The 20,723-nt window shown below is 39.4% G+C and overlaps 1 protein-coding gene across 1 annotated transcript in view; it reads right to left on the bottom strand.

Annotated features, from left to right (window-relative positions):
- LOC126293423 (unconventional myosin-Ia) overlaps nucleotides 1-20,723 on the bottom strand; it is a 693,376-nt gene that overhangs the window by 208,551 nt on the left and 464,102 nt on the right. Inside the window, exons 10-12 of the mRNA XM_049986646.1 lie at nucleotides 12,677-12,789; nucleotides 8,112-8,259; nucleotides 850-1,011 (exon numbers count right to left, since the gene is read on the bottom strand). Of these exons, the coding sequence (XP_049842603.1) occupies nucleotides 850-1,011; nucleotides 8,112-8,259; nucleotides 12,677-12,789 (423 nt within the window). The remainder of the gene's footprint in view (nucleotides 1-849; nucleotides 1,012-8,111; nucleotides 8,260-12,676; nucleotides 12,790-20,723) is intronic.

Here is a 20,723-nt window from a genome sequence, read left to right on the forward strand (position 1 = left end):
AAGAGACCATGAGGATAAAATCAGAGAGATTAGAGCCCACACAGAGGCATACCGACAATCCTTTTTTCCACGAACAATACGAGACTGGAATAGAAGTGAGAACCGATAGAGGTACTAAAGGTACCCTCCGCCACACACTGTCAGGTAGAATGCAGAGTACGGATGTAGATGTAGCACTGCTTGTCAGTTAGCATCAACAACCCTACGCAAATTCCAGCGCTCTCAGTCATTAAGTGAGCCGTCGGTCACAGCATTGTCCGTGGTGAAGGGCAACGTCTGAAGTTTGGTATTCTCAGCACACTCCTGACACTGTGGATCTTGGAATATTGAATTTCCTAATGACTTCTGAAGTTGAATGTCTCATGTATGTAGCTCCTACTACCATTTCATGTTCAAAGTCTGTTAATTCCCATCATGCAAACATAATCAGGCCGGAAACGTTTCACATGAATCACACGAGTACAAATGACAGCTCAGCCAAAGCACTGCAATTTTATACCTAGTGTACGTGATACTACTGCCATCTGTATACGTGCATACTGCTACCCCGTGACTTTTGTCACCTCATTGTACTGTCTAAGGTATGGGGTAATAATCCTATGAAAGCAACCAAAGCTACAATCTTTATATCCAGTTTTGCAACAGAAAGAATGGTTGTAAAGGGGAGGGATTTTACAACTACACCATCCGTGGTGCTATGAGGGCAATTACTTCTCTGCTAATACACTGGAGAGCTTGCTTCTTAGCTAGTGAGCACTATATTAATATTTTTGGGAGGTGCATCAGTAAAAGCTGTTTCTCGTGTGACTTTTGCAGGAAGAATGCTTCTGGCAACTCAGAACAGACTACCTCTGGCGACACTGCGGGAGGGCGTGTTGAGGCCTGACGCAACAGATCGTGGCACTGGTGAGCAGCATTTGGACGACACACACACTGCCACTGTGCGTTGTGTGAGGCCTGCGGTCAGGCTGGCCATGTCCGTCCCCAGCAGCTGACACACTTCAAACAGCTCTGCAAAAGTGTATATTCCTGCAGCCACTGCTTGCTACCCAAGAACAACAGCATGTAATGTACCAAGACTACACCAGTTTAACAAAATGAAGAGACTGATACCATTTTGGGATTTGAAGTGTCTGATACCATTTCAGTCCTGGAATGAACAATACACATCTTCCGACAAACGTATGATTAATTGGAGCTTATACAGCATCAATGACTTTATTTACTGTCAATATTCCTGTCAGTCACAATGTGCAAAAATAATATTCTTCAAAGCTAAAGACCCTATTAATTTCAGTTTAAAATAGAGAGGAATAAGTAAGTAGTACATGATTTTTGAAACTTCCTGACAGGTTAAAACTGTGTGCTGGACCGAGACTCGAACTCGGGACCTTTGCCTTTCGCAGGCAAGTGCTCTACCAACAGAGTTACCCAAGCACGACTCACGCCCCATCCTCACTGCTTTAATTCTGCCAGAACCTCGTCTCCTACCTTCCAAACTTCACAGAAGCTCTCCTGCGAACCTTGCAGAACTAGCACTCCTGGAAGAAAGGATATTGTGGAGACATGGCTTAGCCACAGCTTGGGGGTTGTTTCTATGATTTTTGAAGATAAACATATGTCAAAAACAGTGTAACTTTCCATTATTTAATTAGTTTGAGTATTACTAAATGTCATGTAAACTTGCAAAGGGATGAAACTTTGTTTAAATGACAATTATGGAAATTCCTGGATTGAAAAATACATAAAATAAAGGAAAGGCAACCAGAAACATACAATGGAAAATAGTTAAAATTAGCTATCAAGCTCTTGCTTGCAGGTTGCAGTTGTTACTGTGAGCATGTATGTTTTGGTGTATACATGACTATGTGAGTGAATGCGGGTACCCTCACTAGAAAAAGAGCAAGAGCTCAAAAGTTAGTGTTTACAGTTTTCTATTAAGTGGTTTGAAGTGCCACACACCAGTTATTTATAGGTAAATGGTTGGCTTTCCCATATTTTACATAAATTTAAGTTGTTTAACACTACACTTCATTAGTTAATTATCTACTTTTTGATCATGTAAATGCAACTGGATTATTAAAAAAGCATGTTTGTTAAATAAAAAAATCTGTAACATAATTCTGTAAGCAAAACAAGTAGTGAAAATACTGTCAAAAACAAAAAACAAAAAATTGTGAAAATAAATTATCATCAACAGATTTAAAAGATTCTTATCATCTTCTTGTCAGTAAAAACTTTGTTTCGATAAAAATAAATTCTTGAAAAAAATAGTCAGTTTTCATTCTGGAGTGTTCCAACATACAACTGCAATTACTTAAAATAATTATTGTCACTGTGTTAGTTTCTTTATTTTCCTTCACAAGAAAATTTATATTTTTATTTAAATTTATTCTTCACTTAAAAAGTGGATGTAACTAAAATAAATGAAATGACACTAGGTGTTTCTCAAATGTTCTGGTGTGTAGCCATAAATTATATATACTCGCCAATAGTGCACTAGAAAAAAGTTCATAATTCACATTTGATAATCACAGTGTCTTAATTTATCTGCTTAGGAGTCACTTCTTTAATTCTTTGTCAGGAGTAAGCAAATTCTTTGTTCTGGCTAGATCATCCCAAGTTGATTATGAAAATCTTTGTACTATACAAATACGCTGAAATTTTATGTGTGTCTGTGATGTGATTGAGAATATCTAATAAAATTATGGCAACAGTGTAAAAATGTCACTTTCATTTAAAAACTTTTGTTTTCCAGTTGATCTGTTGTTGAACTATGTGATACGCTACACATTAATCACAATAAAAGACACTTTTCTCACATTCATAGTTATAGTAAAAAAGCTCCTGACAGAATGCAAATAATTTAAGAGAAACGACAACATTATGAAAACGTCAGATTGTTACTCACGATGCAGAGTAGATACTGGGTCACAAAGAGGCACAACAAAAAGAAGACTGCTATACATTTAAGCATTCTGCCAAACGGCCTTTCTGTTGAGCAGAAAGCCACTGATGATGTATGTGTCTGATTTGTGCTTGTGCGAATGTATGTGTGTTTTCTACCCTACAAAAAGGGTTTTTGGCCTGAAGGTCACATTTAGAAGTTTTTTTTTTGTTGAAAAGAAGATCAGCACAAAACAAGAAAAGATCAGAGGGTGCATTGGGAGACAGTGGTGTACAATGAGGGTGAGGGGGTGTGAACTGGGAGGAGGTGATAGGACAGAAGGGGTGAAACCAGTTGGGTGGGCGGCCGGAGTGGCCGAGCGGTTCTAGGCGCTACAGCCTGGAACTGCGTGACCGCTATGGTCGCAGGTTCGAATCCTGCCTTGGGCATAGATGTGTGTGATGTCCTTAGGTTAGTTAGGTTTAAGTAGTTCTAAGTTCTAGGGGACTGATGACCTCAGAAGTTTCCTCCCCCTCAGTCATACCACCTTCTCCATGCTCTCGTCCAGTCACCCTCACTGCATACCTCTCACTGTCCACAAACCCACTGATCTTTTCCCCTTCCTGCTCCTCCTCCTCCTTCTCACAGCCTCCTGACACTGTGCCTGGAAGCCTTTTCCTGCCACCATCTAGCCCCTACACGCTCCTCCAGGCAGCCCTCTTGTCTCTCCCTACTCAAAACCTGCTATCCATCCTTCCCATCCCACTCCCGATTGACGATTTTGTTCAACGCAGCAGTTGCATTCTGGCTGCAGTGGTCGGAGATAGCAGTTGTGTGTGTGTGTGTGTGTGTGTGTGTGTGTGTGTGTGTGTGTGTGTGTGTGTGTGTGTGTGAGAGAGAGAGAGAGAGAGAGAGAGAGAGAGAGAGAGGTGTGTGTGCCTGCTTGTGGGAATGTGTGTGTGTTTTCTTTTCTGAAGAAGGCTTTGACTGAAAGCTCGATGTGTAATGGTCTTTTTGTTGTATCTGTCTGCAACTCAATATGTCATGTTTACAGTGAGTAGCAATCAGTCTTTTTCATAAAACTGTTTACATTTTTTAAATAAATTAAATAAGTTATATATAAAATAATAACAAAAACAATCAATATACACAAAAAAAAGTGAGCACAATGTGTCCACACATGCTGTTGTAATGGCAAAGCCCACCACCACAGCCCCACAGGGTTAGACAAAATGATACCTCTCAATTCTCCATCTGTGAACAATGTGAGGTAGGTCCATCCATTCATCCATCCATCCATCCATCCATCCATCCCTAGTTACTCCCACTACTCTGCCCCCTGATGGGATCAAATCCATTGCAATTTGGACCATCGCACTTGTTTCATTGTCACTACATGTTCACCAACTGAAGTCTTTTGCTTTTCATCACTATAATGATAATAGGTTTCTTGCACAGTTATTATAGTTCTGTGTTTTGGCTCATTCTCCATTCTCCAGTCTTTGGAACCCAGACCTGTTCATATATTTTCCTGAGGACCTTTTCCTCAAATGTAACTAATTGTTTATGGTCTTGTTTTTAAGTCCTCCAGATTTGACATCCATATATAGTACCAATGGCATAATTAATGTTTTATAGAGTCTTAGTTTTAGTTGTTGATGATCTCCCTAGATCTTAATACCGGGTTTAGAGAGTTACAGCACCTGTTTCTCACCTGCAGTGTGTGTTAATCTGCACTTCCATTAATGTTACTACAGTAAACACTGTTCCAAGATATTTTAACTGTTTACATGCTTTCATCTGATATAATTTACCGACAGATCTTGAGATTTATGGATCTTACTTCCTACGGATACATACTCTGTCCTTCAGTACTAATTGGAACCCCAAACATTGATGCCACTAATTCCAGGATCTGAATCCTTTTCATTCTTCTTGCGTGCATGTTATTAGGACAATGTCACCTGCATGGCCAGATGGGCAATGCAGGGTTACTGTGAATGATTCAAGATGACTTAAACGAGATTTCTAGTTGGTGAGATGAACGGCCACTAGTTCTAAATGTGGAAAAATGTAAGTTAATGTGGATGCATAGGAAGAACAAACCTTTAATATTCTGTTACAGTATTACTAGTGTCCTGATTGACACAGTCAAGTCATTTGAATATCTGACCACGACATCACAAAGCGATATGAAATGGAATGGAAGGATTATGTGAGAACTGTGGCAGGGAAGACGAATTTTCAACTTTGGTTTATTGGGAGTATTTTAGGAAAGTGTGGTTCACTTGTAAAGGGGAGCACATATAGGATGCTGGTGTGACCTATTCTTGAGTACTGATAAGAGTGTTTGGGTTCTGTACCAGGTTGGACTGAAGGAAGGGATCGAAGCAATTCAGAAGCGGAGAAGTGGTCTGCCAGATTTGTTACTGGTAGGTTCAAACAACATATAAATGTTGCAGAGATCCTAGGAGAGCTCAAATGGGAATTCCTGGAGGGAAGGTGACATTGTTTTTGAGAAACACCATTGAGAAAATTTAGAGAACCAGTATCTGAAGTTGACTGCCAAACAATTCTACTGCTGCTAACATACATTGCACGAAAGGACCATGAGGATAAGATTCGAGAAGCTCATACAGAAGCATATAGACAGTTGTTTTTCACTTGCTCTATTTGCAAGAGGAACAGGAAAGGAAATAATTAGTAGTTGAGCAGAGGACCATCCATCACAGTCCATATGGTGACTTATGGAGCATCTATGTAGCTGTAGATGTAGATTCATTTTATATTTTCCAAAGTATTAAATGTACAAACAGGAGTGATGCACAAATAGAACCATCAACTCACCTAGTTTGCACTGTGCCAACCAACAAAGCAAGAAAAGAGTTTTTGTGTGTTGGAATATGCAAGATGTTTACCTGTTACAATACTGCAGTGGGCATTCAAGAGTAATTATGAAACAGAGCATTGTGCATCGGTATAGACAATTTAGGGATACTAGTTGCCTCTGTAAACAGAAAAGTACTGGCTTACCAAGTGTTCCAGATGCAACTGTGAAGAGCACAAAGGAAACTTTTGTATGCAGTCCAAAAAACGGTCCACAAAAGCCATGAACTGTATGGAAGATACTGTGATGGATCACCCCCTCATTGTAGCACTGCAGCATCAATGTTTGTCACTGCCTAAATGATGAACTTTTGCATTGCTCAATTGGGTGTAGTGGTGAATATGATGTGCCTGTGTTCCCTTCATGTGAGGATTGCCTGACCCAACAGTTGAACAGTTTTTCCTTTGGGGGTACATTAAGGCTAGGTTCACAGTCATTTTTTGTGAAGTATACATGTCTAGAATGTTGGGACATAAAGGTTTATTAATCCATGTGTTGCAAAAGTTTCTACAGCCTATTGTTCAAAACTGTGTCACAGCTGCCATAGGACACTCTAAACCAGAGACACCTGGTTTAGGCAGAAGTCTTGCTGTTCCAGGACACATGTTCACAAAATGATTTGTGTTGCAGTATGCATGCAAACACATTCACCTAAAAAGCTGATAAACAATGTGTGGAAGCTGCCAAAAGCAGCATACCAGTCAGCCAGGTCAGCTTTTCTCCTCCAGAAGAACAAAGCAACTGCTGATTAGCCATTTTGAATTATGAAAATCTAACTTCAGATTTGTGTTCAGTGGCATCAAAAATATATAATAACTTGTAATTTTTATGAAAATTGTACTGATAATACAAATAATAGTTTAAGGAAAACTTTATACTAGTTTTTCTTGAGAAACGATTTTCCAAAACTGCAGGCAGCATAAAATAAAAACGGTTGAACTTATTAAAGCCTACCTATAATGCCAGAAAAGTAAACTCTTTTTCTGGAGTTTATACCTATAACACATGAAATTTGCTATTATTAACTATTTTTTGTAAAGCCATAAGGAGTGAAAAAAAAATTGAACTAAAAGTTCGAGTTGGTATCAAATTGTTAAATTTAAGATTATTTCACTTTGAGTAGGTATAAACGCCCATGAATTTAATTTAGTATCAACTGAGGTTACCCATTTTTTATTTCAGATAACTCCTAAGGGACTACACTGCATGCAGTCTGCGTACTTCAAACTCGCAGGCCTTTGATCAAGCTATAATTACGGGCATAATTTTTAAAAAAAATTGAAAATCTAAAATAAAGTTCAAAGTATGACCAATCATAATCCCTAAACAGTTCCTTTGTATGGCTTTTTATTGTATTAAAAAAATGCAAACTTTGCCTACTTTCTTGCTCATTTGAATGAGAACCTGGCCTTAAAGACCACGTTTACCTACTGCTGCTGCTAATAACACTGGAGCAGCTCAGGAAATGCATCAATGTCACAATGATGATCAATGACAGGCTGTTCCTGCAGAAGGTATGAAATGAACTCAGCTGCCACTTGGACATGTGTAGTGTGACCTCAGGGTCACTCATAGAACATCTGTAGAGTGCAGAGTGCGAACGTGGTGAGTTTACAGCTCTATTCATGCATCAATCATATTTGTACATGTAATACTTTGGAAAATATAGAGCTTTGAAAAGGACTGAATAATTTATGGTAGTCCTGTATTTAAACTGCAGTAAAAGTCAATACTTCAACAATGTCTCATCTGATTGGGCCCATTCCTGGGCCTTTAAGACTTCTACAACTCTTACTCTCACTACTGAGCACATTTGTTCCTTAATGTTTTTCGTTTCTGGTAACAAAAATTAGTTTCATCAGCTGGGATACAGTACTGGGACAATGTAGTCACATATGTGTATGTGTACATTTTTGTTTATCAGCTAACACAGTCCAATAACTTAGCACAGATATCACACTAGTTTCTGTGCCTCTCAACAGAGCAGCAGTTGAACTATGCACTGTCTCTTTACATTTATTCCTTTCATTTTTTACATTGCACCCAGGAATTTATAGTACTGCATTATGTACCCGCTTGCTGCTCAATGTGTCCTCTATATTATGAAGTGTTGTCTTTCCCTCACAATAATGTTTCAGAACTGTAACCACAGGATTGTGGAAGCACAACAGGATGTGATGTGTATGAATAACATTTGGTCCCAACTTCCAATAATAAAGTTATGAAAATTATATACACTTTTTGCAAATCTAGCTAGAATCCCACCAGTTGAAACAACTGTCTCATTTTTAACATATTATCTGGTATAAAACAATACTGGAAAGTATGAATTCTCACCGTAATCATTGTTTACAGTACAGCCTTCTGTGCCATCGATATTATTCGTTGGCACAAAAGTGATGTTGCCTAACTTCAGTACGGAAGCAACAATCTTGAAGACACTCATCACCTCGTCCTGCATGAACCCAAGCGTATCCATAGCTCTCTGCAACAAAATAAGTATCCTAATCTTAAATTATCTTCTTTTGTAAATCACTAAGACAACACATTATTTCTTTCCCATCATCTCATACTTGTACAAAACGAAAGTAAAGGAGTTTTATATGAAATACATACACAGCAGTATTTAACAATAAAAACACTAGTGCTTTAATGTTCACTAATAAAGCACTACAGATGTTGTGTCAAAAAGGTTAGCCCAAAATGAAATATGAACCATATGAATATCGGGAAGTGAAGGCTTACTGGTAATAAAAACTGCTAACAGAGTGAAGATCTTAATAGGTATAAACAAAAGGGTCAACACTTTTGACAAGACTTATCTCATCTGTACATTCTTTTTCTGAATTATAATTCAGAAAAAGAATGTACAGATGATATGAGTCTTGTCAAAAGTGTTTACCGTAAATTCACTCAGAATTATGATTTACAACAGGGACAGCTGAATAGAGCATGGTAGAACTTAAAAATGAACGTTATTGATTCCAGTTCATCTCAGTCCTTGGATCTGAACAACTTGTCTCACTTACACTTTCTCTTTCTTCCATCTGTAGCTCTTCTCTATTTCTTGACGAAAGAATTACTGGGTCTGAATGCTTGCAATTCTTCCATCATTCTTTAAGTGATAGAATCTAGCACTGAACGTGCAGACAACAGAACAGTACCTTTCGTGCCTTGCACATAGAGAAATAACACACATGCAAGCTTAAAATTGTTGTTGGCACTTTAGTTGCTTTGGTTTGAAGCTGAAATTTTTATCTTTCTTGTGTATACTTCAGTGAGAATTTTTTGTTCCCATATCACAATACTGTCATTACACCTTCTATCTTGTTTCCTGTATTTATAATTATTATTTGAATGTCTGGTCATACACTATCTGATCCTAAGTATCCGGACATGTATTTGTGGGCATTAATATGAAATGTGCCCAACCTTCACCTTTTTGATGGGCTGAACTAAGTTGGGGACACTTCAAATGAGGTGCCTGAATGTCTGTGAAGGAATGGCAGCCCATTATTTACCATGAGCTGAAATACAAGACAGTAGTGATGTTGGATGCTGGGGTTTCTTGTTAAGTAAATGTTGTAACTCATTCCGAAGGTGTTTCGGTGGGTTCAGGTCAGGACTCTGTGAAGACCAGTCCATTTCAGCTATTGAAAAGTCCATGCAAAGTCCGAGAGATGGCACCACTGCCATGTATCAAGGTCATGTTTAGTTAGTAGCATCTTTGGAAAGAACGAACATCATGTTTCAGCCATATTGGTCTATTTCTTTGTGTTTGGCATTCGTCTGAATCAAGGAAGTGGAGTGATTGTCAAAAAATGGATGAAAAAATATTTAATGTGGTGATCAAACATCACTTTGTGAAAGACCAAATGCCTCAGGAGCCAAAACGAAGCTTGATAAACATTACAGTCGCTCTGCACCTTTGATTAGAACAGTTTAAAAGTGATTTCAAAATTTTCAGAGTGGCCATATGGGCACAAGTGATGCTGAACATTCTGGATGCCCTGTGCAGGTTATGACTTCAGAAATCATTGATAAAATCCATGATATGGTGATGGATGAAAGAAGAGTTAAGGTGTCTGAGATAGCTTGCGCAGTGGGCATCTTGAATGAATGAGTAAATAATATTTTGCATAAACATTTGGACATGAGAAAGCTATCTGCAAGATGGGTTCCGTGATTGCTCACACTTGACCAAAAACGGAATCGTGTGAAGTGTTGCAAAGATGGTTTGCAACTGTTCAGGAAGAATCCGCACGACTTTACGCATCATTTCATCACTGTGGTTGAAACATGGATACATTACTATAGTCCAGAGACCAGACAACAATCTAAACAATGGGTTACCAAGGGAGAATCTGCACCAAAAACGGCAAAGACCATTCCTTCGGCCGGAATGGTTCTGAGATTTATTATTCATCGTTATTGGACCGTTTGAAAACCAAGCTGCAAGAAAAATGCCAGCAATTGGACCACAAAAAAGTCCTTTGCCATCACAACAATGCACCAGCACACACCTCAGCAGTCGTGGTCGCAAAATTATTGGAAATAGGATTCCAACTCATATCACATCCCCCCCTATTCTCCAGACTTGGCTCCCTCGGACTACCAATTTGAAGAAATGGCTGGCAGGACAAAGATTTTATTCAAACAAGGAGGTGATTGCAGCAACTAATAGCTATTTTGCAGACTTGGACAATTTTATTATTTGGAAGGGGTCAACAAATTAGAACAGTGTTGGATGAAGTGTATAAGTCTGAAAGGAGACTATGTCAAAAAATAAAAAAAGGTTTACCCCAAACACGAAAGTAGCTTTTATTTTTCATGGACTTTTCAAATGCCCCTGTATGTTACTGTCCGCAAACCATTGCCTCACAGAGCTGCTTTATGACAGGATGCATTGTTATACTGAGACTATCAACAATAATCCCCACTACAAAATGTGTTTATATCGTTCTGCATCTAGCGTCTTTTTATGTGCAGTATGGGATCACAACCTAACCAGAAAATACTCACCCACACTGTAAAATCACCTTCTCTGCAATACAGCGATAGGCACGATAAAGTAATTTTGCAGCACGACAACGCTCGACCCCATGTTGCAAAAGAGATCAAAACGTACTTGGAAACATTAAAATGGGAAGTCCTATTCCACCCACCATATTCTCCAGACATTGCTCCCTCTGACTATCATCTGTTTAGGTCAATGGTGCAAGGCCTGGCTGACCAAAACTTCTGACTTCATGAAGAAATCACAAATTGGATTGATTTGTGGATCGCTTGAAAAGAAGAACAATTTTTTTGATGCTGCCCAAAAGATGGGAGAAAGTAGTGGCCAGCAATGGAAAATACTTTGAATGATACATGTGTAACCAATTTGTTTCATTAAAGCCTCAAATGTTGGTGAAAAAATGGTGGAAGCAAAGTTGTACACCTTGTATATTAATCCATTTTCTAATAGTTCTGAAAACTGCCATAAACATGATAGATACATAAACATTGTATATAACAGAAGATGAGAAAAAAGGCTTCCATCTGGATCCTATAAGTACAGGTAGGAATATGAACAATGTAGCAAAAGATAGATTGCTACTTATTGTAAAAATGACATATTAAGTAGCAGACAGCCACAATTACAAACACTTACACATTAGCTTTCGGCCATAACCTACATCAGAACAAGAAAGAGAAATACACACCATCCATTTACAAAAGCAAGCACACCTTGCACACATGACTGCCAACTCTGGCAGCTCAGATAAGAATGCTGAGCTAGAATATATAGATAAATGGAAATGCCATGTGGCTAGGGCCTCCCATTGGGTAGACCGTTCCCCTGGTGCAAGTCTTTCAAATTGACGCCTCTTCGGTGACTTGCGTGTCGATGGGGATGAAATAATGATGATAAGGACAACACAACACCCAGTCCCTGAGTGGAGAAAATCTCCGACTCAGCCGGGAATCGAACCAGGGCCATTAGGTATGACATTCTGTCACACTGACCACTCAGCTACCAGGGGTGGGCAGTATATAGATAGAAAATAAGTACAGGTAAGAGTATAAAATGACATTATAAATGCTGAGTGGCACATTATTCAGCTTTATAATGTCATTTTATACTCTGGACTGATAAGGTAAGGAATGAAATGGTTCTTCAGAGAATCAGTGAAGAAAGGAATATATGGATAACACTGACAAGAAGAAGGGGCAGGATGACTGGAAATCTCTTAAGTAATCAGGGAATAATTTTCTTGGAACTAGAGGAGGCTGTAGAGGGTAAAAATTGGAATACATTCAGCAAGTAATTGAGGACATAGGTTGCAAGTGCTACTCTGAGATGAAGAGGCTGGCACAGGAGAGAAATTGGACAGGCTGCATCAAACCAGTCAGAAGACAATAGTGGAATCAGTAATGTTCTCAACAGCAACTGGAGCGATTTTTCAGTAATTCAACAAACAGTGGCAGAATCATCACATGCAGAAACTAACAAGCTTCAGAAGGGTTGAAATGTCCCTCACAGATTTGTAAATCAGGTGACATCCGATGACTAGTCCACGTTTAAAGTCACTGAGGTTACCTGAGTGACCCATGTTGCTACTACTGCTACTACTCTACTGACAACACAATGCTCCCTGGCTTCTTTTTTGTTGGTAGTACTGCTTCTTGTAACATCTAGGCATCAAATCTGTATTACATGAGGGTGTCTGGTTACTTTTGATCAGAAAGTGTAAATTTCTCTGGTTTCTAATGCGTAAAGACCATATATTTGATTTATACCAAGATGGGTGCTGACTGTTTAGGATTATATCTAGTTTTATAATAGAAATTTTTATGGAAGCTGTAAAATATAGGAAAAACCACTAACAACTAGTAAGTTAAAAAAAAAATAAACAAACCCTCGTGACTTGGAAATCGTGTCGATCGTCTATACTGTCAGGACCGTGGCAGCGATTGTTGCTGTTGCGTAAGAAGCTGTAATTATCCAGGTTGCGTTGCAGCTTCAGCTGTTCTGAAATATAACCATTCGAGATAATTCACAATGAAATGCTGCTGCAGTATATCTTTTTATGCATTTATTTTTCTATAGTAATTATTATCACACAAATACATAATTCTCTAGGTACTGACATGTGCCACACCTCTCAAGATACACACAGGGCGTGAGGACAAAATAAATGGTTCTTTTGTTATGTTTCCTTTTGAATTGTTACCTAATAATGGTACTGTGTCACACCTAATTCAATTCCTAAAGCAGAACTGGATGTGTCATACATCTGAACTGAAACTGGTGTAGAACAGAAATGGCATGTGTCTAGGCATGGGTTCCTATTCAAAATACACTCCTGGAAATGGAAAAAAGAACACATTGACACCGGTGTGTCAGACCCACCATACTTGCTCTGGACACTGCGAGAGGGCTGTACAAGCAATGATCACACGCACGGCACAGCGGACACACCAGGAACCGCGGTGTTGGCCGTCGAATTTCGCTAGCTGCGCAGCATTTGTGCACCGCCGCCGTCAGTGTCAGCCAGTTTGCCGTGGCATACGGAGCTCCATCGCAGTCTTTAACACTGGTAGCATGCCGCGACAGCGTTGACGTGAACAGTATGTGCAGTTGACGGACTTTGAGCGAGGGCGTATAGTTGGCATGCGGGAGGCCGGGTGGACGTACCGCCGAATTGCTCAACACATGGGGCGTGAGGTCTCCACAGTACATCGATGTTGTCGCCAGTGGTCGGCGGAAGGTGCACGTGCCCGTTGACCTGGGACCGGACCGCAGCGACGCACGGATGCACGCCAAGACCGTAGGATCCTACGCAGTGCCGTAGGGGACCGCACCGCCACTTCCCAGCAAATTAGGGACACTGTTGCTCCTGGGGTATCGGCGAGGATCATTCGCAACCATCTCCATGAAGCTGGGCTACGGTCCCGCACACCGTTAGGCCGTCTTCCGCTCATGCCCCAACATCGTGCAGCCCGCCTCCAGTGGTGTCGCGACAGACGTGAATGGAGGGACGAATGGAGACGTGTCATCTTCAGCGATGAGAGTCGCTTCTGCCTTGGTGGCAATGATGGTCGTATGCATGTTTGGCGCCGTGCAGGTGAGCGCCACAATCAGGACTGCATACGACCGAGGCCCACAGGGCCAACACCCGGCATCATGGTGTGGGGAGCGATCTCCTACACTGGCCGTACACCTCTGGTGATCGTCGAGGGGACACTGAATAGTGCACGGTACATCCAAACCGTCATCGAACCCATCGTTCTACCATTCCTAGACCGGCAAGGGAACTTGCTGTTCCAACAGGACAATGCACGTCCGCATGTATCCCGTGCCACCCAACGTGCTCTAGAAGGTGTAAGTCAACTACCCTGGCCAGCAAGATCTCCGGATCTGTCCCCCATTGAGCATGTTTGGGACTGGATGAAGCGTCGTCTCACGCGGTCTGCACATTCAGCACGAACGCTGGTCCAACTGAGGCGCCAGGTGGAAATGGCATGGCAAGCCGTTCCACAGGACTACATCCAGCATCTCTACGATCGTCTCCATGGGAGAATAGCAGCCTGCATTGCTGCGAAAGGTGGATATACACTGTACTAGTGCCGACATTGTGCATGCTCTGTTGCCTGTGTCTATGTGCCTGTGGTTCTGTCAGTGTGATCATGTGATGTATCTGACCCCAGGAATGTGTCAATAAAGTTTCCCCTTCCTGGGACAATGAATTCACGGTGTTCTTATTTCAATTTCCAGGAGTGTATTATGTACTCACTCCCCTCTACAAGTCCTAGAAGTTTGTAATGGAAATTTCCAACAGGTTTCTAGAATTTTTTTATACATAAATAAGATGAAAACTGTTTTTGTGATGATACCTGATCTTTAATTTACATGTTGACAAATAGACCTGACACATAATATTAACATCAGACAACACTGTTCCATTTATGCAAAATGCAATGTAGTGATATTTGTGGGCCAAAGAAAAATTTCTACACTGAATATGGTGAACATGTAAATGACCATGGAAAGAAATTTCTGTCCATAGATAAACGAAATTATAAATGAAGGCAAAAGTCTTGTTTTAAAAGACAGTCTTTGTGTCAAGTTCATTGCCTCCTGTTTAAATAAATCAACATTACAGAGGAAGGAGGGGTACAAATCACATGTAAGAGGGAACTGCAGTAGATTAATTCATTCACATAATTGTGCTGTTCTAGTCCAGCTAGTGAAAATAAATGAAGACAAAGAAGAATCAAAATACTTTTCAGTGTCAATAAAAAGTTTCTCCTTCTTCATATAAATCTACAATCTCTTAGAGGTAAAGTCTATTTATTGCAATGCTGGCTTGAAGGAATTAGCTGCAGCATTATATGTAGCAATGAACACTGGGTGAAAGATATGAAATAGACTTTTATTTTCCTCATGCATACTTGCTAGTTGTTAGCTATTACAGGACGAGTATTTCACATGGTATGGTCTCAATCTACATTAAAAGCAACTTTGATACTTAGTTTTCAGTCAGAGACCTTAGCAAAATATCCCTTGAAGATACGTTTGAAGTTGCTGGTACCGCAACCCACACACAAAATTCTTAATTGTCTCAGTTTACAAACTTCAAACTCTGGTCACATAGTATTTACAGAAAAATTAATACTTCAATACTGCTGCTGTCCAATATAAGCAACATAAAATTATAATTGTATGTATTATTAACATACATATGAGCAAAAATATAAAAATGTGACTGACATGGTCAATTCTCTGAAGTCACTGAACTACTACTGTCTCAACGAAACATCCACTATGCTAAATGCATCTCTTAATAAAAATTTGCAATACATTTCAGTGTTTCTTACTTCAAATTAACGTAGCTGCTATTTTAGACATGAAAGAATGAATAGAATTAACCACACAGCAAGATCAAAATCCTCAGAGACAAAGCACAAGCTGACAAAGGAATAGGGAAAAGTGGGGAAATGAATTTGGGCAAGTGCTCCTCACAGTAACAGTTCCAGAGTTATGCTTAATGAATTTAGACCTAATTCTGGGTGGTCAGACGGGGATTTGAACCCTGCTCCTGGGACATGATTGTCCTCTGACTTGGCTCCTGTGCCACCAAGGTCAATTATGTTACAAAGATGTGCAGTACTTTATTCCCACTACCCACAAGAGGAATATGACAACAAGTTTTCAGCAAGTATACTAAATTACACAGTTTTCTGCGCTTAAATTTAATAAGGTAATGTGTATTCCATGGCATTACAATTCTGTGTGACGTTTTGTGTAGAACGTTTGTTAAAGTAGCTACAGTAGATGTAGTGGTACATCACATAAATTTACATATGTAACATAGATCTCATATATCATATTACTGACATTTTTGTGTATTTTAAGTACAATGATACTTCATGTAGCAAAAGTATCTACCCCAAGTTTCAGCAAAAATTTGACTACTATCTACATTCAACAGAAACAACAAAAGTAATCAGTGTTGTAGTGGCAACAGCAATATGAAGAGAGAATTTGATTTTATATACTTTTCTGCATCTGGATAGTCCATTATAAAAACTAAATAGGTTCCTGGATTTTAAGCTACATGCAGACATTATGATACTCATTTATAGCCGGCCATGATTATAGTTATGTGCCTTCCAGTGTGAGGATGGATCTTCTTTTCAAAAAGAAAGCTTCCCTACTAAATTAAACTATTATCTGTCAGTGTGTAGTTACAGTCTGAGTAGTAAAAGTGTCTATGGCCATTAATAATCAGTCTACAATAGTTACAGTCCTGAATTTAGGCATGAGAACTATATACAATTCCTTGTTCCTAATATTTTGCCTAGTTAGACACTCGAATAAAAGATACAATTTAACCTGTTTGAAACTTGACCAAAGATAAGCTCACAGCAATTAATGAGTTAATGTAAATTCAATAAAAACTGCTCAACTGTCCTCACCAAAGTACTTTTAGTAGTGGCAGTATCAGAAAAACCTGCCTCTTGTTTTTGTTTCCCTTTCAGGGGGTTTTAAATTAAAAACGCAAGATAAATGGATGTCGCTTGCTGAAAGCCTCGGCCCTAACAATGCATCATCCATCACATGTTGTTAGGGGTGTCAGCCACACCATAAAGCTATTGTGCATGCCAGCCTACGCAGCAGACATCACACTGGGAGCGGCTGCGCTCTATTCATTATATGAGAGCAGAAAAGGCATTAAAAAGTACCAAAAGTTTGTCATTATCCACGAAAAGACATCTTGCTTAGCAAAGAGTCAATGTGCTGTACAAAAGTTATGAAAGAATCAAACATTTTCAACAATCTATACTGCAGAAATAATGAAAAACACTAAATGAAAACGAAACTCCTTTCAACTGGAGTGAAATGCACATTCCCATCTTACAGTTATTATAAAATATCTGCAATATTTTACAGTTAATAGCATCCTATCAAATATTGACAGTTTTGCAGAACTGTGACTGCCTTGTGATAATATACAGTAGCAACCAATCACGATTTGGTTTTTGCTCAATTTGTGCACAAAACAGCATTACTTCTTTCTTTCTTCCTTTCTTTCTTTACACTAGTGTTTATCCTGCCTAGTACAGGGACTGCTTTACCAGGATTTAGAAAACTTTATTTTATTACTAGTTAATATGGCAATGCTGCACAACTGCTAAATTTGTATGGCATTTGGAAATATATTCATTTATTTATTTACATTTTCTTTGTGTGGAGCCATCATACTGATGACTTTTGCACACATCATACTTAATACTATGGTTATACTTACACTTATAAAATACACTATATTCTGTAGCTGTTGCTTTTTATGTCTATTTTCTACATTTATCACATTACAACTGATATGCTAACACCTCATGTTACAATCACTATCTTAAAATTCGTTGAAAGAATATAAACATTTTTCTATTAGAAAATATTTTAATTTTTTTAAAAAAAACATTTCCCGTGTGCATTCTTAGAGAGTTTGGTAGCTAGTTATACCAAATCAAGCCACTGATATATGGACTTCCATTAGTCATTTTTAATGTTGTTCTGTTACAGAAATAGTTACAGTTTGTTCTAGTGTTGTGATTATGTACATCACTGCCCTTGATAGCTTCTGTTGGTTGACTTATAAAAAATACAACTATTTTGAAGACGTACAGAGAAGATATTGTCAGATATTTGTGCTGCACAAACACTTCACGACATGAATCTCTATGTCCCATCCCAGGTATATGTCTTATTGCTATTTTCTGTAGTAGTAGTATTCTTTTTAAATGTACATCAGCTGCACAGCCCCACAATTCAATTCTGTAACAGTGAACGGGGTAAAGTGTTCCATAATATACTAATTTCAGTGCTCGGCTAGGAACTATCTTTGCGAGCTTGCTGAGGAGATATTTGGCACTACTGACTTTTCCGCATACAAAATTAATGTGGTACGTCCACCGCAAATTTTCATCAACACACACACCCAGTAATTTACAGTTACCATTTTCTGCTGCAGAGATATTACACACACTATTCATATTGTTGTGGTGAGAACTGTCTGTTTTAAATGTCAGTAATTGAGATTAGGTGACATTCACCTTGAGTCCCTGATCATTGAAGTATTTTGTTACTTCTGTTACACCACTAGTAGCAAGAGATTCTAGCTCATTAGATTTACTCCCATAAAATAAGATTGATGTGTCATCTGCATAGCTTATATCCTAATCTCCTTCTCTCCCTTCTCTCTGTCCATCTCCTCCTCTGCCTCTCTTTGTCGATGTCCTCCTTCCCCATGTCCACATCCATTCCTGACCCTTTCCCTTTCTTTATCCATCTTCTCCTCACCCTTTTTATAATCTTGGCCCTAGTTTATTGTTATTGCAAATACAGTTTCCTTCATATATTCTAACCATAAGCAGAGAACCTATCAATACAACTTACTTGTTTTCAGTAAAAAACGACTGAGAGGAAGAAAACAAAACAGCACATTATTGTGTATAAAATTTCTGTTTAAAAATTCATGTAATAAAAAAGAATATATATGGGAAAACAATATTTCTAAAGATTCACGTGTTCTGGCCTAGGCAAAGGTTGTGGGTTCGAGTCTTAGTCGGGCACACAGTTTTAATCTGCCAGGAAGTTTCATATCGGCGCACACTCCACTGCAAAGTGAAAATCTCATTCTGGGCAGCAGATGATGCCTGTGCTGCCCCAACCAGCCTCAATACAGAATAGCCACTGACAAGCTGCGGCCAAAAAACAAGTGGACCATCCTGTTGCTGCCAAACATCATATCGCTCATCTCAATGACTGCTTCACAGTCTGTGCCATATGGATCCTTCCCACCAACACCAACTTCTTTGAATTGCACAGGTGGGAACTTTCCCTGCAATACATCCTACATTTCCACAACCCTCCTTGTCTCAACCTTCATTTGTCACTGTACTCGCCCATACAGCTTCCTCCCTGTTCCCACTTCCGCACTACACAGCCGTCATTTCACTGCCACATCCAGTCTTTTAATGTATTTTTATTTCTCTCCTTTCCGCCACTTATCCCCCCTCCCCCACCCCCTCCCTCGACACCTTCTCTCCGTCTAAACTGCAGCAATCCACTGTCTGCCAACCCCACCGTACTTTCCCTCCCCTTCCCCACCCCAGCCTCCTCCTTATCCCCAGCAAGTTGCTACTCCCATGATGCACTGCTGTTGCTGCTCGCAGTGTGGTTTTAGTTGTCTGAGACTGCAGACCTGTGTGCAAGTTACGTTTGCATGAGAGAGAGAGAGAGAGAGAGAGAGAGAGAGAGAGAGAGAGAGAGAGAGAGAGAGAGTCTATTGCTGACAAAGGCCTTAATGGCCGAAAGCTATAAATGTGTGAATCTTTTTGATGTGCCTATTGCAACTCAGTATCTCCATTATATGGTGAGTAGCAACTTTCCTTCTCTAATACCATCACAGAATTTCCAGACATAGCAACTTGCTCAGTGTTTTGGAGCAGAAATTTGTGCATACTGCAGGGATTTAATTGGTATCTGCCTTAGTCTTCACTGTGGAAGGCAGCTGACATCATCCAAGCCCACAGGCAATCCAAATTTATTAAGAGACTGATGAAAGTGGATAATAGGGGATTCAACACTAATAAGACAGATTAATCTTCAACAATGAGATATATTCTCCCAGTTTTCATAAATTTATAACCGACAGCACCCTTCACTGACAAGTTAATACTACTATCATACCTGTACAGCAATCAATGAGTGTAGGAATCAACATGTACAGTGTAACTACCAAAACAAATTAGATGAAAACTAGATTATTAGTGTACTACAGAGAATTGAATTCATGTGGAAGTCCTGACATGCTAGAGAGAGAGAGAGAGAGAGAGAGAGAGAGAGAGAGAGAGAGAGAGAGAGAACTGAACCAGTGATCAGTGTTCAAGCTGACAAATGGAGGTTGTTGAGATAATTGCTTAGCACATGGTCAAGGGTGTCATATTACTGCAACAGTTGATGCAGCCATGTCAAGTGAAAGCAGTTGCTCACTCCTCTGACCAATCAATATTAACTATCTACTGCTGGAAACAATGAACAGCCAAACTGTAATCTGAATCAAGGTGACAAATGCCAAAAGCGTAGTACTTCAGTGTCTGAGTTGTCATATTAAAAACAAAGATTCCAAGACTTACCAAGTGGGAAAGCGCCGGTAGATGGGCACAATAAATAAAACACACAAACACACACACAGAATTTCTAGCTTTCGCAACCGACGATAGCTTCTTCAGGAAAGAGGGAAGGAGAGGGAAAGACGAAAGGATGTGGGTTTTAAGGGAGAGCATATATATATATAGCTTAGTTTGGATTTAAAGTGATCTAAAGTTTAGAGACGTTTGATACAAAAATGATAATCCAATAATAAGTTCATCAGTGAGTCAGTTGCTAAGAATCTG

The sequence above is a fragment of the Schistocerca gregaria genome, chromosome 10 (genome assembly GCF_023897955.1).
Source record: "Schistocerca gregaria isolate iqSchGreg1 chromosome 10, iqSchGreg1.2, whole genome shotgun sequence".
NCBI lineage: Eukaryota > Metazoa > Arthropoda > Insecta > Orthoptera > Acrididae > Schistocerca > Schistocerca gregaria.